We start from the raw sequence: 16,076 nt of genomic DNA, 5'->3' as shown, positions 1-16,076 counted from the left end.
ATATAAAAGAAGTGGATGAAAAATAGAAAGCCGGTGCAGTCCACCACACAGCGCCGCTTAGCTTCTTCTCACGTCGAGTGAAGAATCCTAGGTTGTTATCGTCGAAACAAAAAATTTCAGAGCGGAGAGCGATAAGAGTCCCGTCCGCGCGGATAAAAAAGGCGCTGCGTGGGGAGTTTTATTTGCCCGAGTATGATACACGGGTTCGAGTCCTGCTGTGAACGTTTATTGTTGTATTTTTATTTTTTAACGGATCTACTTTTTTTTGCTTTTTAACTCATATTTTGTACTTCCCTTGAATATTTTTAGCTTTCTGTTTATGTTAATACACGAAACTGCCTTTTTCTTAATCTACGCGGGTGGACTATGATCGAGGTGGTGAGTGTATATATCCACCCACTGTATTTACACTTCTACAATAATTACAGCTTAATATTGTACAACTTCATTAAGATATTTTCAACAGTACATTCAAATATTCTTTCTAAAATCTATAACCGACTAATACGGTTTAAACCTGGCCTTCTCCTTCGCCTTCTTTTCCTTGGGCCTCGGCGCATTCATCAGTGTATCCCCCTCGGCATCCTGATCAGCCTCAGGCTTCCACGCACGCACGAAGCCGTCCTCGCCGCAAGTGAAGACCGATTGATTCTGTACCTGTTAGTGTCGAATTCAAGAACAAAAGGGTTAGTAGGGTTAAGGGCGTACCTGTTCGTCGACGTATACCGAGCGCACGACTTCCTCGCCGTGGCCGCCTGGGAGGCGCCAGAGGTTCTGCTCGTCGAAGCGCCATGAGGGCGTCGGGGTAAGCGGGATTAGATCTAGGCGTTTGTCGCTGTCCCATTATTAGTATGATTATTTCTTCCTGGCCATAACGTAAACGGTAGAGAAGAACATGCTATCACGTACATCTTATTCCCCGCGGCAATGTACGGCGCCTGGCTCCCGACACAGAGCTGCGCGATATACTCGCAGTGCAGCGGCTGTCGTAGATCGCCGAATTGGATCGGGTCGGGCTCTTGGGCCTGATCATCTGGGTCTGTTGCCGGGTGGATGGCGAATGTCTCGTCGTGACTCAGGGCGTAGATGGTGCGCTCGTTGATGAAGCCGGCGTGGTGCACGGAGCCGTGGTTGATGACTTGCACCAGGGCTTCGTCTTCGTCTGTGACGGTTGTGTCGTAGATGTTAACGAGGCCATCCGTGCTTCCTGAGAGGAGGATGTTGCGCCGGGTTGGGTGATATTGGAGCTATAGGGTGGCGGTGTTAGATTGGTGTTTGTTGATATCTATATATGTTGGAGGCTGACATACCTCGGTTACATCGTCGTTGTGGCTCTCCACGTACTGGAGATGCGGCTGGGATGGGGATCTAGCATCCCTGCGTCAGTTAGCAGCTCGTGGAATTCACCACATGCGCAAAGGGCAAAAGGTCTAGCATTGGTCGCCCTATCTGCGGTCGAGAAGAAGCGGAGGGCATCTAGACGTAGATGAATGGGTAACTCACCAGAATGCAACGATTGCCTGGTGGGAGAGAAGTTCCGTCCCAGCCACGATGTTGTTTGTTTCAGAGCTGCTGGCTATCGACAGAACCGGGGCCTGATTCGCTATTTAGAAGTTAGCATGCTGCATACCCAATTCAGACGTCTGAGCACAGCGACGATCTATCAAGCTCTGCCCAAAGCGAGACAAAAGCCAGCACTACCACCGAGGATCGGGGACTGGGGAGAAGGAATCACAGAACTCGGCGCAGCGAATGCATCAAAGAGCAGCGCAAGAAGAACTTCGAGAGACTGAAAACTTACGTGATTCGACCACGACAGCGGCGGAATTCTTGCCATGGCGGAGATCCCACAGTTTGACTTTGCCGTCTCGGCCCCCGGTGATGACTAGCTGGTTGTTTGCATCATACGTCCGCAACGACGTGACTCCATCGTCGTGTGTGTTGGTGGCCACTAACGACGCATGACTAAGTTTGTTCGCATCGAAGACGCGAAGCGAGTCGTCGGATGAGATGGCGGCAAACTCTGTTCGCGACGACGGCACAATCGAGTAGATGTAGCTGTCCTCTGGCAGGCCGAGCGAGGACGAGCCAGTTTCTTTGAGCGTGTGCATGGTGGCTTGGGCTCTGGATGTTGTGCGAGGTCTCGACCACAGTCTCTACCTCAAGCAGCGGGCCAGGCTACTGGCGGGTTGGGTCACTTGCTTCTTTTGGCTGGGCTTATCCAAGTCGGTATCCCCTGCTCACTGGAACAAGTGTAGACGGCGCGAAAAGAGTATAGTCTCGATTGTGCTCCTTGTTCGGCCGACAATCCTTCCCAGGGAGAGGTAGTGGATATGCGAGCGTTGATAGACCGGCCGGCTGCGGGAAATTTTAATCTCCTGCCTTTGAACTGTCCCACCCAGGGGATCGACCTGACGTGGCTAGCCCTGATAGGAAAACTGAAGAAATTTCGCCGGCGTCTGGAAGACCGCGGCTTGCTGCTGCTAAACTTTGATTGTTTCCTTTTTTTTCTTTTTTGTTTCGCTCTCGCTCCCTGGTTGTCGGGAGGATGAAAGAGCGGACTGAGGGAGAAGCCAAGGCTTCGTTGATGCCTTGTTATTCAGGCATACGTGATTTTATAGTATCGACGCTCGGCCTACGCTCGGAGTTTCGACAGACTAATAGTCCCAGTCTCGGATTACGCTTTTACTTGGATGCTGTACAACCGTTTCGATACGCCTGTCAGCTTCTTACTACTATTCGCAGCCAGGCCGAAGTCAACGGCATCGGCGGCGCATCGTGTCCAGAGCCAAGGATAGCAGAACGTTCGAAACATGCAGATCATCTGGAAGGCTGCGGAAGGCGGAGTAATTCTCAAACTCCCAAGCCGGGTAATTCAGTGGATGAAAAACGGGTTGGGGATGATTGGCAGTGGTCCAATGTCCACCTAAGTAGATGAACCCACCAGCCCGTTCCGAAGCCATAGTGGCCGAGGTTTGGGAGTTGTTGCTTTCTTGGTTGGATTTGCAAGAACGTTCCTCTGTCGGTGAAATTCATTGGCGGACAACTCAAGCTGCGCTGTCCGTTTACAACAGGTGTAGATGCTGGCCAACAAAATCCTGTTCAGAGTTCTCTGGTGAGTGATGACTGGTGTGATATTGCCGCGTGGGCTCTGATGTCGACCCTAGTCCGACTATCGGGCAGGATACAGCGGGGAGGTTACTACTGCAGTAGCGCAGCAGGTGACGGTCCAATAATGGTCACTTCCTTGTGTTTAGCCCGGCATGGGATTGGTACCTGTTGGCCCTGGTCAAGTGAGCTTATTTAGAAAGGAAAAAAGAAAGAAAAGAAAACCAAAGAAATGAAGAGAAAAAAGAAACACTAAACAAAAAATTAGTATAATCTGTAAGCCGCGTGGAGCAACGAGGCACGAGGTGGTGATCAACGAGAGACGATGAATATGCTCGCGAATCGCCGGGGAGGCCCGAGTAACCGGTTACGCATGGGTGCCTTGCCGCAGCAGGCGCAATAAATCGGGACGAGAGTTGTCTTGCGTGTTCACCAGAAGTCGGTGAGGACTCGAGTGTTGCTTGATAAGGCCTCCTCACGACATCCAGGAGTCAAGGAATCACGGAGGACGGGGCATTCAGCCGTTTACCAGACACTGAGTGCATACGGATGGCGGAGTGTCTTTTTAGCGTTAGTCTCGCAGAGCAAATGTAAGAGGAGGGGGCATTGCTCCCCACCAATGAACCGGGCGACCTGGGATTTGGCCCTTGAAACGAATGCAGGCGGACTGGTCGCTAGAGCTGCGACCAGCAGTAGACTACAGTAGCCTCTCGGTCCTCGTGGGAAGAGTGTGGGTACGTTGGAGAGCGGCAGGAACCACGGACAAGTACAACAATCACAATTCACAAACCGTTGTCCAGTGTTGAGAGGCCGTGCGTGTTTCATGGCAGAGTCTTGTTTGTTTCGCCCTTGTTGGAGACTGCGTTTCGGCCTTCTCCAGTCGTGGATTTGGCTGGTTGGTTTGGAGTGAGCTGCCAGCCTCAGCCACGTTACTGGAGCTGTTTCCCCTTTGGCTGTCAACGCATGATGCCTGTGCGACAGTGAACCATGGAAACGGTGGAAACGGTGGAAACGGGGGTGTTTGGACTCGTCGATCAGGCTGGAGAGCGAGAGGGTTGAGAGCAGGCGGCGAGGGGAAGGCGCTTAACCAAGGACGCTGATATGGTACCAAACTCTGGAAAGAGGGTTTGTTTCACGTTTGGGATGGGCAGGCCTGGTGACTGGACTGAGAGGAGTGGATGGGATGAAAGTAGATGAGAAGCCGTCGAAGCAGTTCGGGAGAGGAGCAATGGACAAAGGCAGAGACAGTGACAGAGACAGACAGTGAACAGCGCAGTGTGAACAGAGTCCGACAGACAGAGCCACAGCGCTGGAACAAAGAGACTACAGGCTAACGGACCGCCTCCCGCCCGCAACTCTAACAGCCTAAGAGTCCCTCAGCAAGACGGTTCCAGGAAACGATCGGTTACTACCGTGGTACTCTATGGGGTCCATCGAATCTGACAGACACCGTTTACTTAGTTTCCGGCTAGTGGAGGCTGTCGACTGGAGACTCGCGACAGGACAACAGGGGCCTGATCCCTGCCAGCCTGCGAGCTTCCCCTGATTCTTCTTCCATGCCTCCCTCAACCACGGCCAGTCTGCCACTGCGACTGCCCCCTCTGTCAGTCCGCCCCGCCCTCGCGCCCGTGGGCCCAACCGGGTCAGCACAGCGGCTGCGACAACCTTAAAGACGGGCCTGCCTTGTCGTGCGTCGCTGTCGTTGCTGTCTCGCTCCTCTCGGCGGCTCTCCCTTTGCTATCGTCCTACCGTGACCGCTACTCACAGCCGATCCTTCGCGGGGAGCCTCTTTGAAGCCTTGTCTATAATTGCCTCCTCGCCCGCTGTTGTATTCAGGCCCCATTTCTTGTTTTTTTACTTCAGCCGGCGTCAATCCTTCAGTTTTCAGCCGCTCCCCCACGCTGATTTTTTCCTGCTCTCGTCAGCTACCATTAGTTAACTATTGACTTTTGCGTTTCTTGATCCTTCGCGAGCTGCTGAGTCTGCCTGTCTGTCTTTCACTGAACCACATCCCCCCGCCGCTGCTGCCCGCCGAGCGCACCCCACGACTTCGGGCTTCGGAGAATATCCGTATACTCCACGAGCCACGCACTCGGTGCCATCTACAAACTTGCCCAAATAGCATTGCTGGTCCTTGTTCTGCACACCATTCTTTCGCCTGTGATGTTTGGAAAGGGTCCGGTGGGACCTCGACCCCCCGCCATGACCTCCCCCTCGCCCGCGCACAATCACTACAGCTACCACTCTCCAACTTCCAGCGAAATGGGTCGGTCAAGGCAGAATTCGGACGCGATGGACATTCAGACTCTTACTGATCGAGAGCCGGGCGCGAGGTACGGCGCAATTGGCGGGCCCTGGAACCGGAATGGGTCTCCCAGTATGAGCCCCAACTATAGCAAGTATTTCTCTCTTGCACCCCCGTTTCTTCTGCTTGTTCGCGGGAGACGATGTCTCCCCCTTTGTGTGAGTGTGGGTGTGGGTTCTGGTCCTGGAGAGGCTAATGTGATTCTTCTGTGCTACCAGCAACGGCGAGCGAACCCAATTCCATGAAGAGAACGGCCGCACCTACCATGGCTTCCGCAGGGGCATGTATTTCCTCCCGTGCGACGAGCAAGAGCAGGACCGCCTCGACATCTTCCATAAACTTTTTACGGTAGCGCGTGTGTCGGAAAGCCTGATCTACGCACCCCATCCTGGCAACGGCCGATTCTTAGACCTAGGGTGTGGAACTGGTATCTGGGCGATCGAGGTAGCAAGCAAATACCCCGACGCCTTCGTTGCCGGCGTGGATCTGGCTCCCATCCAACCCCCGAATCACCCGAAGAACTGCGAGTTCTATTCACCCTTCGATTTCGAAGCCCCCTGGGCGATGGGCGAGGATTCATGGGACCTCATCCATCTGCAAATGGGCTGCGGCAGTGTCATGGGCTGGCCGAACTTGTACCGGAGGATCTTTTCCCACCTTCGCCCGGGTGCCTGGTTCGAGCAGGTCGAAATTGATTTCGAGCCCCGCTGTGATGATCGGTCACTGGACGGACTCGCCCTGCGCCATTGGTACCAATATCTAAAGCAAGCGACAGCGGAAACCATGCGCCCGATTGCGCATAGCTCCCGCGACACCATCAAATACCTCCAAGACGCTGGCTTCACAGAGATCGACCACCAGATCGTCGGCCTCCCGCTCAACCCGTGGCATCAAGACGAGCATGAGAGGAAAGTCGCACGATGGTATAATCTAGCCGTCTCAGAGAGCATCGAAAACCTCAGTATAGCCCCGTTTAGTCGCGTCTTCGGCTGGCCCGTGGAGAAAATCCAGCAGCTCGCCTCGGACGTCAAAACAGAAGCATTCAACAAGGAAATCCACGCCTACAATATCTTACACATATACCAAGCGCGAAAACCGTCGAGATAAACAACCCTATCCCACACGCGATCGAGGACAGGTCGGGGGGAAACGAAGAAGAGAAAAAAAGAAAAAAGAAAAAAGAAAAACAAAAAATAGGAAGCGCATCCATTGCGACATGACATTCCCACATTGCGGAACGAAAAAAGGAGGAATACTGCTTGCAAAGATCTCGCACATATATAACAATATTTCGTGACATGCCAGTTAGTACTAGCATTACTAGCATTACTCGCACATCCCCCTGGTGGGTGAAAAACGGACAGCGATAGTAGCAACTCGAGATCGCTCCACTACCGAACGACGATGAACCGAACCAGTCTTTATCTCTCGCTCGCACGACCGACTGACAGTCGACACCCTTTCCATCGCGTCAAGACGCGTGCGCTGCGGATAATGCCACGACTTCCTCGCTTGCCCACCATATCATATACACACACCATCTGTCTCACCTCTAGTCAGATCCCAGCCTAGTTGGCCCAGACAAGCAGAGATCGATCGGATGCGAGTTATAATATCTTTAGAGGCATCAGGGCCATGGTCACAGTAAACAGACGTCTAGACACCTTTGTTGTGGCTGGAACATTAAAAAGGGGCAGCCCAACCAAGACCAGGAAGCGGGAAGCGGGAAGCGGGACGAAGTGATTGGAGTGTAGGTAAGAAAGGAGAAAGGAATTTTGATAGAAGACAGGGGCAGAAACAGAAAAGGACATGCTGTGTCTGAGAAATCAACTTTTTCTAATTATTCTGTCGGATTCCGTGGTGAGGTTGTTGTGCCATTCCGCCCATATTTTCAATCCATGGGTGAGTATATATATCCTGGGCCCCGGGGCTTCAGTTCATGGTACCAGGTTTGCTCGAATGTATCATCCGATAATCGAACTACCCAAGTCACTTTACTGCGAAAAAAACACGAAAATAATAATAGAAAATTGAATGAAATAGAAATAATAGGAAATCATTTAAATCCCTGCTTCTGTAAGCATGCATGCATTTTTTTTTTCCCTTCCAAAGTCCTCCCGCTGTCAGAACTCCAGCACCGTATTTCGTACTATATACCTATTCATATTCCATGAAATCCATGCAAAGAAAGCAGACAGCACCGAACGCCCAACGGCAAAACCGATTCCGTAATTCTATAGTTTACATGAACTCGAGAATGAGAAATAAGACAGGTGCGCCGTTCCTGTAAGTTGTGTAAGTAGTAAGGTTACCGCCGTCGCCCCCCTTTCGCGCCTCGACCTGTAGCCGCCGTCCCATTCTCGCCATTTACTTTATCCCGCGCACCACCGGGACTCCGACGGCGCATAGTGCCCGGCCCCACGGCAACGATGTCCTCCTCGCTTTCGCTATCGGAGATGTCGAGTAGGACGGGCATGCGGAAGGACTCAATCTCGTCGTCGTCGCCCTTGATGGGTTCGATGGTGAGGACGTCGGGTTCCTCATCTTCTGCGTCGAGACGACGCTGGTGGATTTCCTCGGCGGGGTGGATGTCGAACTCGTCCTCGCGTTCGATGTAGTTGACATTTTCTTCGACTTCGCCGAAGTCGGGTGCGAGGGCGGACCATTTCTGAGGGGTCACGATGGACCAAGTGTAAATGCAGCCGGACTCGAGGCCGCATGCGACAACGAAGGGGCGGGTTGGGTGCCATTCTACGACGCCGAGCTCTTCGCGCGGCCCCTCGAGGATTTTGACGAGGGAGCCGTGGCTGCGCTCCCAGACGTATATGTCGGGGTTCATGAAGGTGGATGCGGTGACGAATTCGCCGGTTGAGGAGAAGGCGACGTGGTTCCAGCTTAGCCGGTTGACAACATCTTGGAATTTGTGCTCGACTTGGAGCTTTATATTTGTTGGTTCGAGATCAATACCGAGTTGGGAGAGGTCGGGCATGAGGATTGTGCGGATAACGCGGTCGGAGCTGTTGATAAGGAGGTCGCGGCCGTTGCTGGCGAGGCGGAGGAGGATAATAACACCACTGCAGAGTTTGGTGGAGTGGATGGTGGTGCAGGTTTGCGTTTCGATGATGTTGATCCAGCCTTTCGACGTGCCGGCTATGATATGGTTACCGAGTGCAGTGAACACTGTGACACAGGTTGAATGCTTCGCATCTTGTGCGGCTTGTTTGGCAGCGACAGCTGGGTCGACTTCTTCATCTTTGGAGGGTGCGGCGCGAAATGGGGCGGAGGGGAGGATGCGCTTGACAGGTTTGCGGGATGAGATATCGACGAGAACGGGTTGGTCTTCGAAGAGGGATGCTACAAATAATAGGCTGTATATACCACACCACTTAGCACATTATAACAGTGGTTGTTGGGCTTTGAGACGCACTGGTTGTAAGGATGTAGTTCTGCGATATATACGGGAGCTTCAAACCGGACTGTGCGTACACGAGAACCATCTTTCAGATCCCACAGAATACACTTCCAGTCCTGCGATGAGCTCAGAAGATAGCGACCGTCTCTAGACCAGCTGCAAGTCATGCGAGTCAGTATTTTCCAGCTAGTGGTGATGCATTGGGCAGAGTATACCTGAGCGATTGAATTTGTCTAACGTGACCCTTAAGCTTGCGCGCAACTCCATTTGTTTCGACATCGAATATAACAACTGTGCCATCCACCTGGTACTGAAAGTCAGCTTGACCGGTCGCCTGCATTTGTGATGTTTGGAGTGAAACTCACTCGTCCGGACGCCAGGTAGTCTCCCTTGCGATTGAATCGCATACATGTCGCGTGACCACTTCCTATAACAAAGATCAGAAACCTAACACATGAAAAGAAAAAAAACCCGGCAACTACTGCGTACTTAGTTTCTCTGATAATGTGTCCGGATAGTCCTGAGCCAGGACAAACGGATCGATAAGAGAGAGGTTCATGGCGCAGAGAGGCGAGAAGCCGCTTAAAGGCGCAGTCAGAATAGAGCGGCAAGTGAGGAAGTAGTAAAGATTCCCAGCCTAGAGAGAGGCCAGGAGTAAAGGGTGAGAGCAAACATCCAGCGCTCCCAACGATCGCAGGCTTTCAATGCATTGCCTGGGCGGCGGGGATATTTCCTGGTTTCCTGGGCTGAAGACCAAAAACTGGGATGGCAGGCGGTGAATAACACATTTAAAATAACGACAATGGGACCCACTTGTGTTGTGTTATCTCACCGTGTCATTGGTGGTAACACCGTAATGAGGTTGGGGTGACAGAGCTTTAGAGAACCCGCGCTAACAGCAGGCTGCGGCTCAGAAAACTCGTTCCCCGTCGCCGACTAACTTCACAACCAACGTCTCCCTTTCATCACCCCGACACGCTGTTCACCCATCCACCAACACCACCCCGATCATCGCGTTTATCGCGATATTTTCCGACGATTTCGACTATCGCCGTCGCCGACCGTGGTTTCCCCCTTTTCGGCCTTTTCAGAGCTTCGCGAAGTCGTGGATAGGGTGCCAGGCGCCCTCGTGGCAAGGGCTGCCAGAGGCCTCATCCGGCCCTCTGCTCGCAACACCACTCATTAGTCGCTTGCTTTTGCTTGTGAACTAACGGATATAAGACGCCAGAAATCGACCTTTCGCGGTTCCTAGAGCTTTTATATCGTCGTTTACGTCGACTTTTCTCGCCTTGTGATTGCTTCCGGTTTTCGCGTCATAATTCATCATGGCGAACGTCTACTTTCCCTACTCCAAGGCGCCTTTGCGCACAATTAAGGAAATCCAGTTTGGTCTCTTCTCACCCGAGGAGATCAAGCGGATGAGTGTGGTGCATGTGGAATACCCTGAGACAATGGTCAGTTCTTTGTTCTCTTTTTTGTTTGCTGAAACGGGTCTTTGTGTTCAAAAACAAATATAACCTAACGCAAAATCAACTGTAGGATGAGCAAAGGCAACGCCCACGAACCAAAGGTCTTAATGATCCGCGTATGGGAACTATTGACCGACAGTGGAACTGCGAGACCTGTGAAGAAGGTCAGAAGGAGTGCCCGGGGCACTTCGGGCATATTGAGCTTGCCACTCCGGTCTTCCACATCGGTAAGGAGTCTATCCACAGGAAAGAACTCATGGAAATGATGGAGCTGACACTCCCGCAGGTTTCTTGACGAGAATCAAGAAGTTGCTTGAGACGGTCTGCCACAACTGTGGCAAGATCAAAGCCAACACGGTTAGTCATCCCTTATGGGATGGCAAATCTAACATGGCAATTATGCTGACTTGAGACCAGTCCGATCCGAAGTTCTTAGATGCCCTGCGGATTCGAGACCCGAAGCGACGATTTGACCACATCTGGCGGCTTTCAAAGGATGTTTTGATTTGCGAGGCGGACCCACCTCCGGACGATGACGAGTACGGCAAGGAAAGCTCAAAACCTGCGAGACTTCACGGTGGATGCGGCAATGCACAGCCGACCGTTCGGAAGGAAGGTATCTCACTCGTTGGAACTTGGAAGCCCTCTAAGAGCATGATGGATGAAATGGATATGCAACAACCTGAGAAGAAAACCCTCACTCCCCAACTTGCGCTTAACGTCTTCCGCAACATTTCCCACGAAGATGTTCGCATCATGGGGTTGAGCAATGACTATGCGCGCCCTGAGTGGATGATTCTCACGGTGCTGCCTGTCCCACCTCCTCCTGTTCGTCCCAGTGTGCTTGTCGGTGGTAGCACTTCTGGCCAGCGAGGCGAGGATGATTTGACCTATAAACTGGCTGAAATCGTCCGAGCAAACCAGAATGTCCAGCGTTGTGAGCAGGAAGGTGCGCCAGAGCACGTCGTGCGCGAGTTCGAGTCTTTGCTCCAGTATCACGTTGCTACGTACATGGACAACGATATTGCTGGCCAGCCAAAGGCTATGCAAAAGTCCAACCGACCTGTCAAGGCTATCCGAAGCCGCTTAAAGGGTAAGGAGGGTCGTCTACGTCAAAACTTGATGGGAAAACGTGTAGACTTCTCTGCCCGTACTGTGATCACTGGTGATCCAAACCTGTCGCTTGACGAAGTGGGTGTTCCAAGGAGTATTGCGAGGACATTGACTTACCCCGAGGTTGTCACGCCCTACAATATTGAGAAACTACAGCAGCTTGTTATGAACGGTCCGAATGAGCATCCTGGCGCTCGGTACATTGTCCGGGACAATGGTGAGCGCATCGATCTTCGACACGCAAAGCGGGCAGGCGGGCAGCAGCTCTTGTATGGCTGGAAAGTTGAACGCCACGTCATGGATGGGGATGTCATTCTTTTCAACCGACAACCGTCCCTTCACAAAGAATCCATGATGGGTCATCGCGTTAGGGTGATGCCTTACTCGACCTTTAGGCTCAACCTTTCCGTTACCACACCTTACAACGCTGATTTTGATGGTGATGAAATGAACTTGCACGTCCCCCAAAGCGAAGAGTCTCGAGCGGAGCTCAGCCAGCTTGCCCTTGTGCCGCACAACATCGTTTCTCCTCAGCGAAACGGCCCTCTTATGGGTATCGTGCAGGATACCCTCTGCGGTATCTACAAGATCTGTCGTCGTGACATTTTCCTCAGCAAGGAGCAGGTTATGAACACTATGATGTGGGTGCCTGATTGGGATGGTGTTATCCCCCCGCCTGCAATCTTGAAACCTAGACCTAGATGGACAGGAAAACAGATGATCAGCATGGCGCTTCCGTCTGGACTTAACCTTTTGCGGGTTGATAAAGATGGTTCTCCACTTTCTGAAAAGTTCTCTCCTCTTAACGATGGTGGGCTCCTTATCCATAGTGGACAGTTGATGTATGGAATGCTTTCCAAGAAAACTGTCGGTGCGAGTGGTGGTGGTGTCATCCACACTATCTTCAATGAATATGGGCCAGATACTGCCGTTGCTTTCTTCAACGGTGCCCAAGCAATTGTCGGCTACTGGCTACTTCACAACGGGTTCAGTATCGGTATCGGTGACACTATTCCTGACGAGCTCACGATTCAGCGTATTGAGAACTGTGTGCGCGTTCGGAAGCAGGAAGTCGAAGAAATCACCACCAGCGCAACTGACAACACACTTGAAGCCCTTCCTGGTATGAACGTGCGTGAAACCTTTGAGAGTAAGGTCTCCCGTGCGCTTAACAATGCGCGTGATGAAGCTGGTAGCGAGACCGAGAAGAGTTTGAAGGATTTGAACAACGCCATTCAAATGGCCCGTTCTGGTTCGAAGGGCTCAACGATCAACATCTCACAGATGACGGCCGTCGTGGGTCAACAATCCGTTGAGGGTAAACGTATTCCGTTTGGTTTCAAATACCGCACTTTGCCGCACTTTACGAAAGACGACTACTCTCCGGAATCCAGAGGGTTCGTTGAGAATTCGTATCTTCGTGGCTTAACCCCCACAGAGTTCTTCTTCCACGCTATGGCTGGTAGAGAAGGTTTGATCGATACTGCTGTCAAGACCGCCGAAACTGGTTATATTCAGCGTAAGCTGGTTAAGGCGCTTGAGGAGGTCATGGTCAAATATGACGGCACTGTCCGTAACTCGCTGGGTGATATTGTTCAGTTCATTTACGGAGAGGATGGTCTCGATGGTGCACATATTGAGAACCAGCGCGTTGATATCATCAAGTGCTCGGACAACCAATTCAGAGATCGGTTCCGTGTTGACCTCATGGACACCGAGCGCAGCCTCGGCCCTGAAGTGCTGGAGCAAGCCAAAGAAATTGCTGGCGATGTTGAGGTCCAGAGATACTTGGACGAGGAATGGGAGGAGTTACTAAAGGCTCGGGCCTTCCTTCGCAGTGTGGCCAAGGAAGACGAGGAGATGATGCAACTTCCCATCAACGTTCAGCGTATCCTCGAAATGGCTCGAACCACCTTCAGAATCCGCGAAGGAACCATCAGTGATCTGCACCCTGCGGAAGTTATTCCTCAGGTGCAATCCCTACTCGATAGACTGTTGGTTGTACGCGGTAACGATACCATTTCACAGGAGGCACAAGAGAGTGCAACTCTGCTCTTCAAGGCCCAGCTGCGCAGTCGCCTTGCATTCCGCAGATTGGTAACTGAATACTCCATGAACAAACTTGCCTTCCAACACGTTCTTGGAGCTATTGAATCTCGTTTCGCCAAGGCGGCCGCGGCGCCAGGTGAGATGGTCGGTGTTCTGGCCGCTCAGTCCATTGGTGAGCCGGCTACCCAAATGACATTGAACACCTTCCACTTTGCTGGTGTTTCATCTAAGAACGTTACCCTTGGTGTGCCTCGTCTAAAGGAAATTTTGAACGTTGCGACCAATATCAAGACCCCGTCCATGACTGTCTACCAAGAGCCTGCACGGTCTTTTGACAAGGAAGGGGCCAAACAGCTCCGTAGCGCTGTTGAGCACACCAGTTTGCGATCCATCACGGAAGCGACGGAGATCTACTATGATCCTGACATCCAGTCGACAGTCATCGAAAACGATCGGGATATGGTTGAATCTTACTTCATTATTCCGGAAGATGTCACCGACGACTCGTCTCACCAGTCTAAGTGGTTGCTTCGTATCATTCTGAGCCGCCCGCAGCTTCTTGACAAGGGTCTCACTGTGCAAGACGTCGCTACTAAGATCAAACAGGCCTACCCCAAGGACATCGCTGTCATTTTTAGTGACAACAACGCGGACGAACAGGTCATCCGTATCCGTCAGATCCAGGATTACAAGGAAGATGATGAGGACGATGACATCGAATACGATGTTACATTGAAGAAACTGGAGCAACACCTTCTGGATACACTGACTCTGCGTGGTGTTTCTGGGGTTGAGCGTGCTTTCATCAACGAGAAGAGCAAGGTCCGTGTCCTGGAAGACGGGTCCTTGTTCACTAGCAAGACGGACCCGTTGTGTAAAGAGTGGGTCCTCGAAACTAGTGGTTCTTCTCTTGGTGAGGTTCTGGCGATTCCGGGCGTCGATGCCAGCCGAACGTACTCCAATCAGTTCATTGAAATTTTTGAGGTGTTTGGTATTGAGGCAGCACGAACGGCTGTTCTCCGTGAGTTGACGCAAGTGTTGGCTTTCGACGGATCCTACGTCAACCACCGTCACCTGGCACTTTTGGTCGACGTGATGACTGTGCGAGGCTACCTGACTCCAGTCACTCGTCACGGTATTAACCGTGCCGATAATGGTGCACTTATGCGTTGCTCTTTCGAAGAAACGGTTGAAATCCTTCTAGAGGCCGCTGCCTTTGGCGAACTTGACGACTGCCGTGGTGTATCGGAGAACTTGATTCTGGGACAAATGGCACCCGCGGGTACTGGCGAATTCGACGTCTTCCTTGACCAAGGCATGCTCAACACTGTCGTTTCGAATAATGCTCGCTATGGAGTCATGGGCGCTCTGGGTGCAAAGGATGCCATTATATCGGACGGCGCTGCGACGCAGTACGATACTGGTTCGCCTATGCAGGAAAGCGCCTACATCGGTACTCCTGACCCCGACTCAAACTTCTCTCCCATCCGCCAGGCGGGCGCTGAGACTCCTGGTGGCTTTACGGAGTACCAGCCCTCAGGCGGCTTTGGTGGATTCAGTCCTGCTGCCACTAGCCCCGCAGGATACTCACCCACCAGTCCGTTCAGTGCCAACCCTACGTCGCCTGGATATTCTCCCACGTCCAGCTACTCTCCTACATCGCCAGGCATGGGTATCACCAGCCCTCGGTTCATGACATCTCCGGGATTCTCGCCCGCCAGTCCGTCATTTGCACCGACATCGCCGGCCTACTCTCCAACGTCGCCGGCGTTTGGGCAGGCTTCACCGACGTCACCTTCGTACTCCCCTACTTCGCCCGGGTTCTCACCGACGTCTCCAAACTACAGCCCTACCTCGCCGAGCTTCAGTCCTGCTTCACCAGCCTTCAGCCCAACCTCGCCAAGTTACAGTCCTACCAGTCCGGCTATTGGTGGTGCTCGACACTTGTCTCCTACTTCACCTACCTCTCCGAAATACACACCTACGTCCCCTGGGTGGTCGCCTACAAGCCCCCAGTCGTACTCCCCCACGTCTCCCAACTTCTCCGGCTCGCCGACCTCGCCTGGAGGCCCAACGTCTCCTGGTTACAGCCCGACGTCGCCGGCCTATAGCCCTACGTAAGTCAACTGCCAAGACGGCGCAATGCAAGTGCTCATACTAACATTGATTCAATAGGTCTCCTCGTCAGTGAAGTGGTAACCTTTATTAGCGATCTCTTCATGGCTTCTGTTGTATTCTTGTACTATCACTTTTCGCATTCAAATTCCCCTGAAACAAGAAAAGAAAACATCTTGCATTTTCGCTGCGGAATTGGTTGGTTATATCTTTTGCAATTTGGGCATGCCTAGCCTCTTTTCGACTTCTTCGTTTCTACACTATTTTCTCCGTCTTCCGTCTTAATGTATGTGATTTATTTCACGCCCCAACCTCGACCGCCTGCCGACGGTTACTTCTAGCCTTCGTGCCGACCCCCCTGAGATTGTGAACAAATTCCCATGGACTGGTGATGTGTTACGTTACGTTTCTTTTCCTTACCATTGACATGGCAACCGACTTTGCTGAGAGCGGAAGGCTCCTGGGCTCCATCAACGCTTTCAAGCAGCATGCTGAGATGCGATGG

At 52.2% G+C, this 16,076-nt stretch overlaps 4 protein-coding genes across 4 annotated transcripts; 2 read left to right on the top strand and 2 right to left on the bottom strand.

The window, feature by feature from the left end:
- Window positions 1-501: 501 nt before the first annotated feature.
- Window positions 502-2,111, bottom strand: ASPSYDRAFT_142522 (WD repeat protein; the record flags this gene model as incomplete). Its single annotated transcript, XM_040841247.1, has 6 exons — window positions 502-651; window positions 709-835; window positions 910-1,247; window positions 1,311-1,377; window positions 1,504-1,603; window positions 1,802-2,111. The coding sequence occupies 6 exons, from the start codon at window positions 2,109-2,111 to the stop codon at window positions 502-504; spliced, it is 1,092 nt and encodes a 363-aa protein (XP_040707762.1).
- Window positions 2,112-5,310: 3,199 nt separating this feature from the next.
- On the top strand, window positions 5,311-6,520 carry ASPSYDRAFT_25992 (class I SAM-dependent methyltransferase; the record flags this gene model as incomplete). Its single annotated transcript, XM_040844227.1, has 2 exons — window positions 5,311-5,441; window positions 5,632-6,520. 2 exons carry the CDS (start codon window positions 5,311-5,313, stop codon window positions 6,518-6,520), a joined length of 1,020 nt encoding a protein of 339 aa, XP_040707761.1.
- Window positions 6,521-7,479: 959 nt separating this feature from the next.
- On the bottom strand, window positions 7,480-9,562 carry ASPSYDRAFT_38621 (Set1-mediated histone H3-K4 methylation subunit Swd1). Its single transcript, XM_040845749.1, has 5 exons — window positions 9,315-9,562; window positions 9,191-9,252; window positions 9,041-9,129; window positions 8,841-8,981; window positions 7,480-8,781 (listed from the first exon to the last, which is right to left on the bottom strand). The coding sequence occupies exons 1-5, from the start codon at window positions 9,382-9,384 to the stop codon at window positions 7,722-7,724; spliced, it is 1,422 nt and encodes a 473-aa protein (XP_040707760.1). The 5' UTR covers window positions 9,385-9,562; the 3' UTR covers window positions 7,480-7,721.
- A 588-nt stretch (window positions 9,563-10,150) lies between these two features.
- Window positions 10,151-15,577, top strand: ASPSYDRAFT_139296 (DNA-directed RNA polymerase II core subunit RPO21; the record flags this gene model as incomplete). The annotated part of the gene is made up of 4 exons (XM_040840935.1): window positions 10,151-10,279; window positions 10,365-10,521; window positions 10,581-10,651; window positions 10,712-15,577. 4 exons carry the CDS (start codon window positions 10,151-10,153, stop codon window positions 15,575-15,577), a joined length of 5,223 nt encoding a protein of 1,740 aa, XP_040707759.1.
- Window positions 15,578-16,076: the final 499 nt, after the last annotated feature.

Source organism: Aspergillus sydowii (genome assembly GCF_001890705.1).
Source record: "Aspergillus sydowii CBS 593.65 unplaced genomic scaffold ASPSYscaffold_1, whole genome shotgun sequence".
Classification (NCBI taxonomy): Eukaryota; Fungi; Ascomycota; class Eurotiomycetes; order Eurotiales; family Aspergillaceae; genus Aspergillus; species Aspergillus sydowii.
This window is presented reverse-complemented; position numbering and strand designations above follow the sequence as displayed.

What these genes read in the sequence shown, in the direction of transcription:
- ASPSYDRAFT_38621 (XM_040845749.1), bottom strand. Translation starts at nt 9,384, where the DNA reads ATGAACCTCTCTCTTATCGATCCGTTTGTCCTGGCTCAGGACTATCCG. An exon ending in CACATTATCAGAGAAACTAA is followed by an intron (nt 9,253 to 9,314) that starts GTACGCAGTAGT and finishes TCTTTGTTATAG; the next exon opens with GAAGTGGTCACGCGACATGT. An exon ending in GAACTACATCCTTACAACCA is followed by an intron (nt 8,782 to 8,840) that starts GTGCGTCTCAAA and finishes TGGTATATACAG; the next exon opens with CCTATTATTTGTAGCATCCC.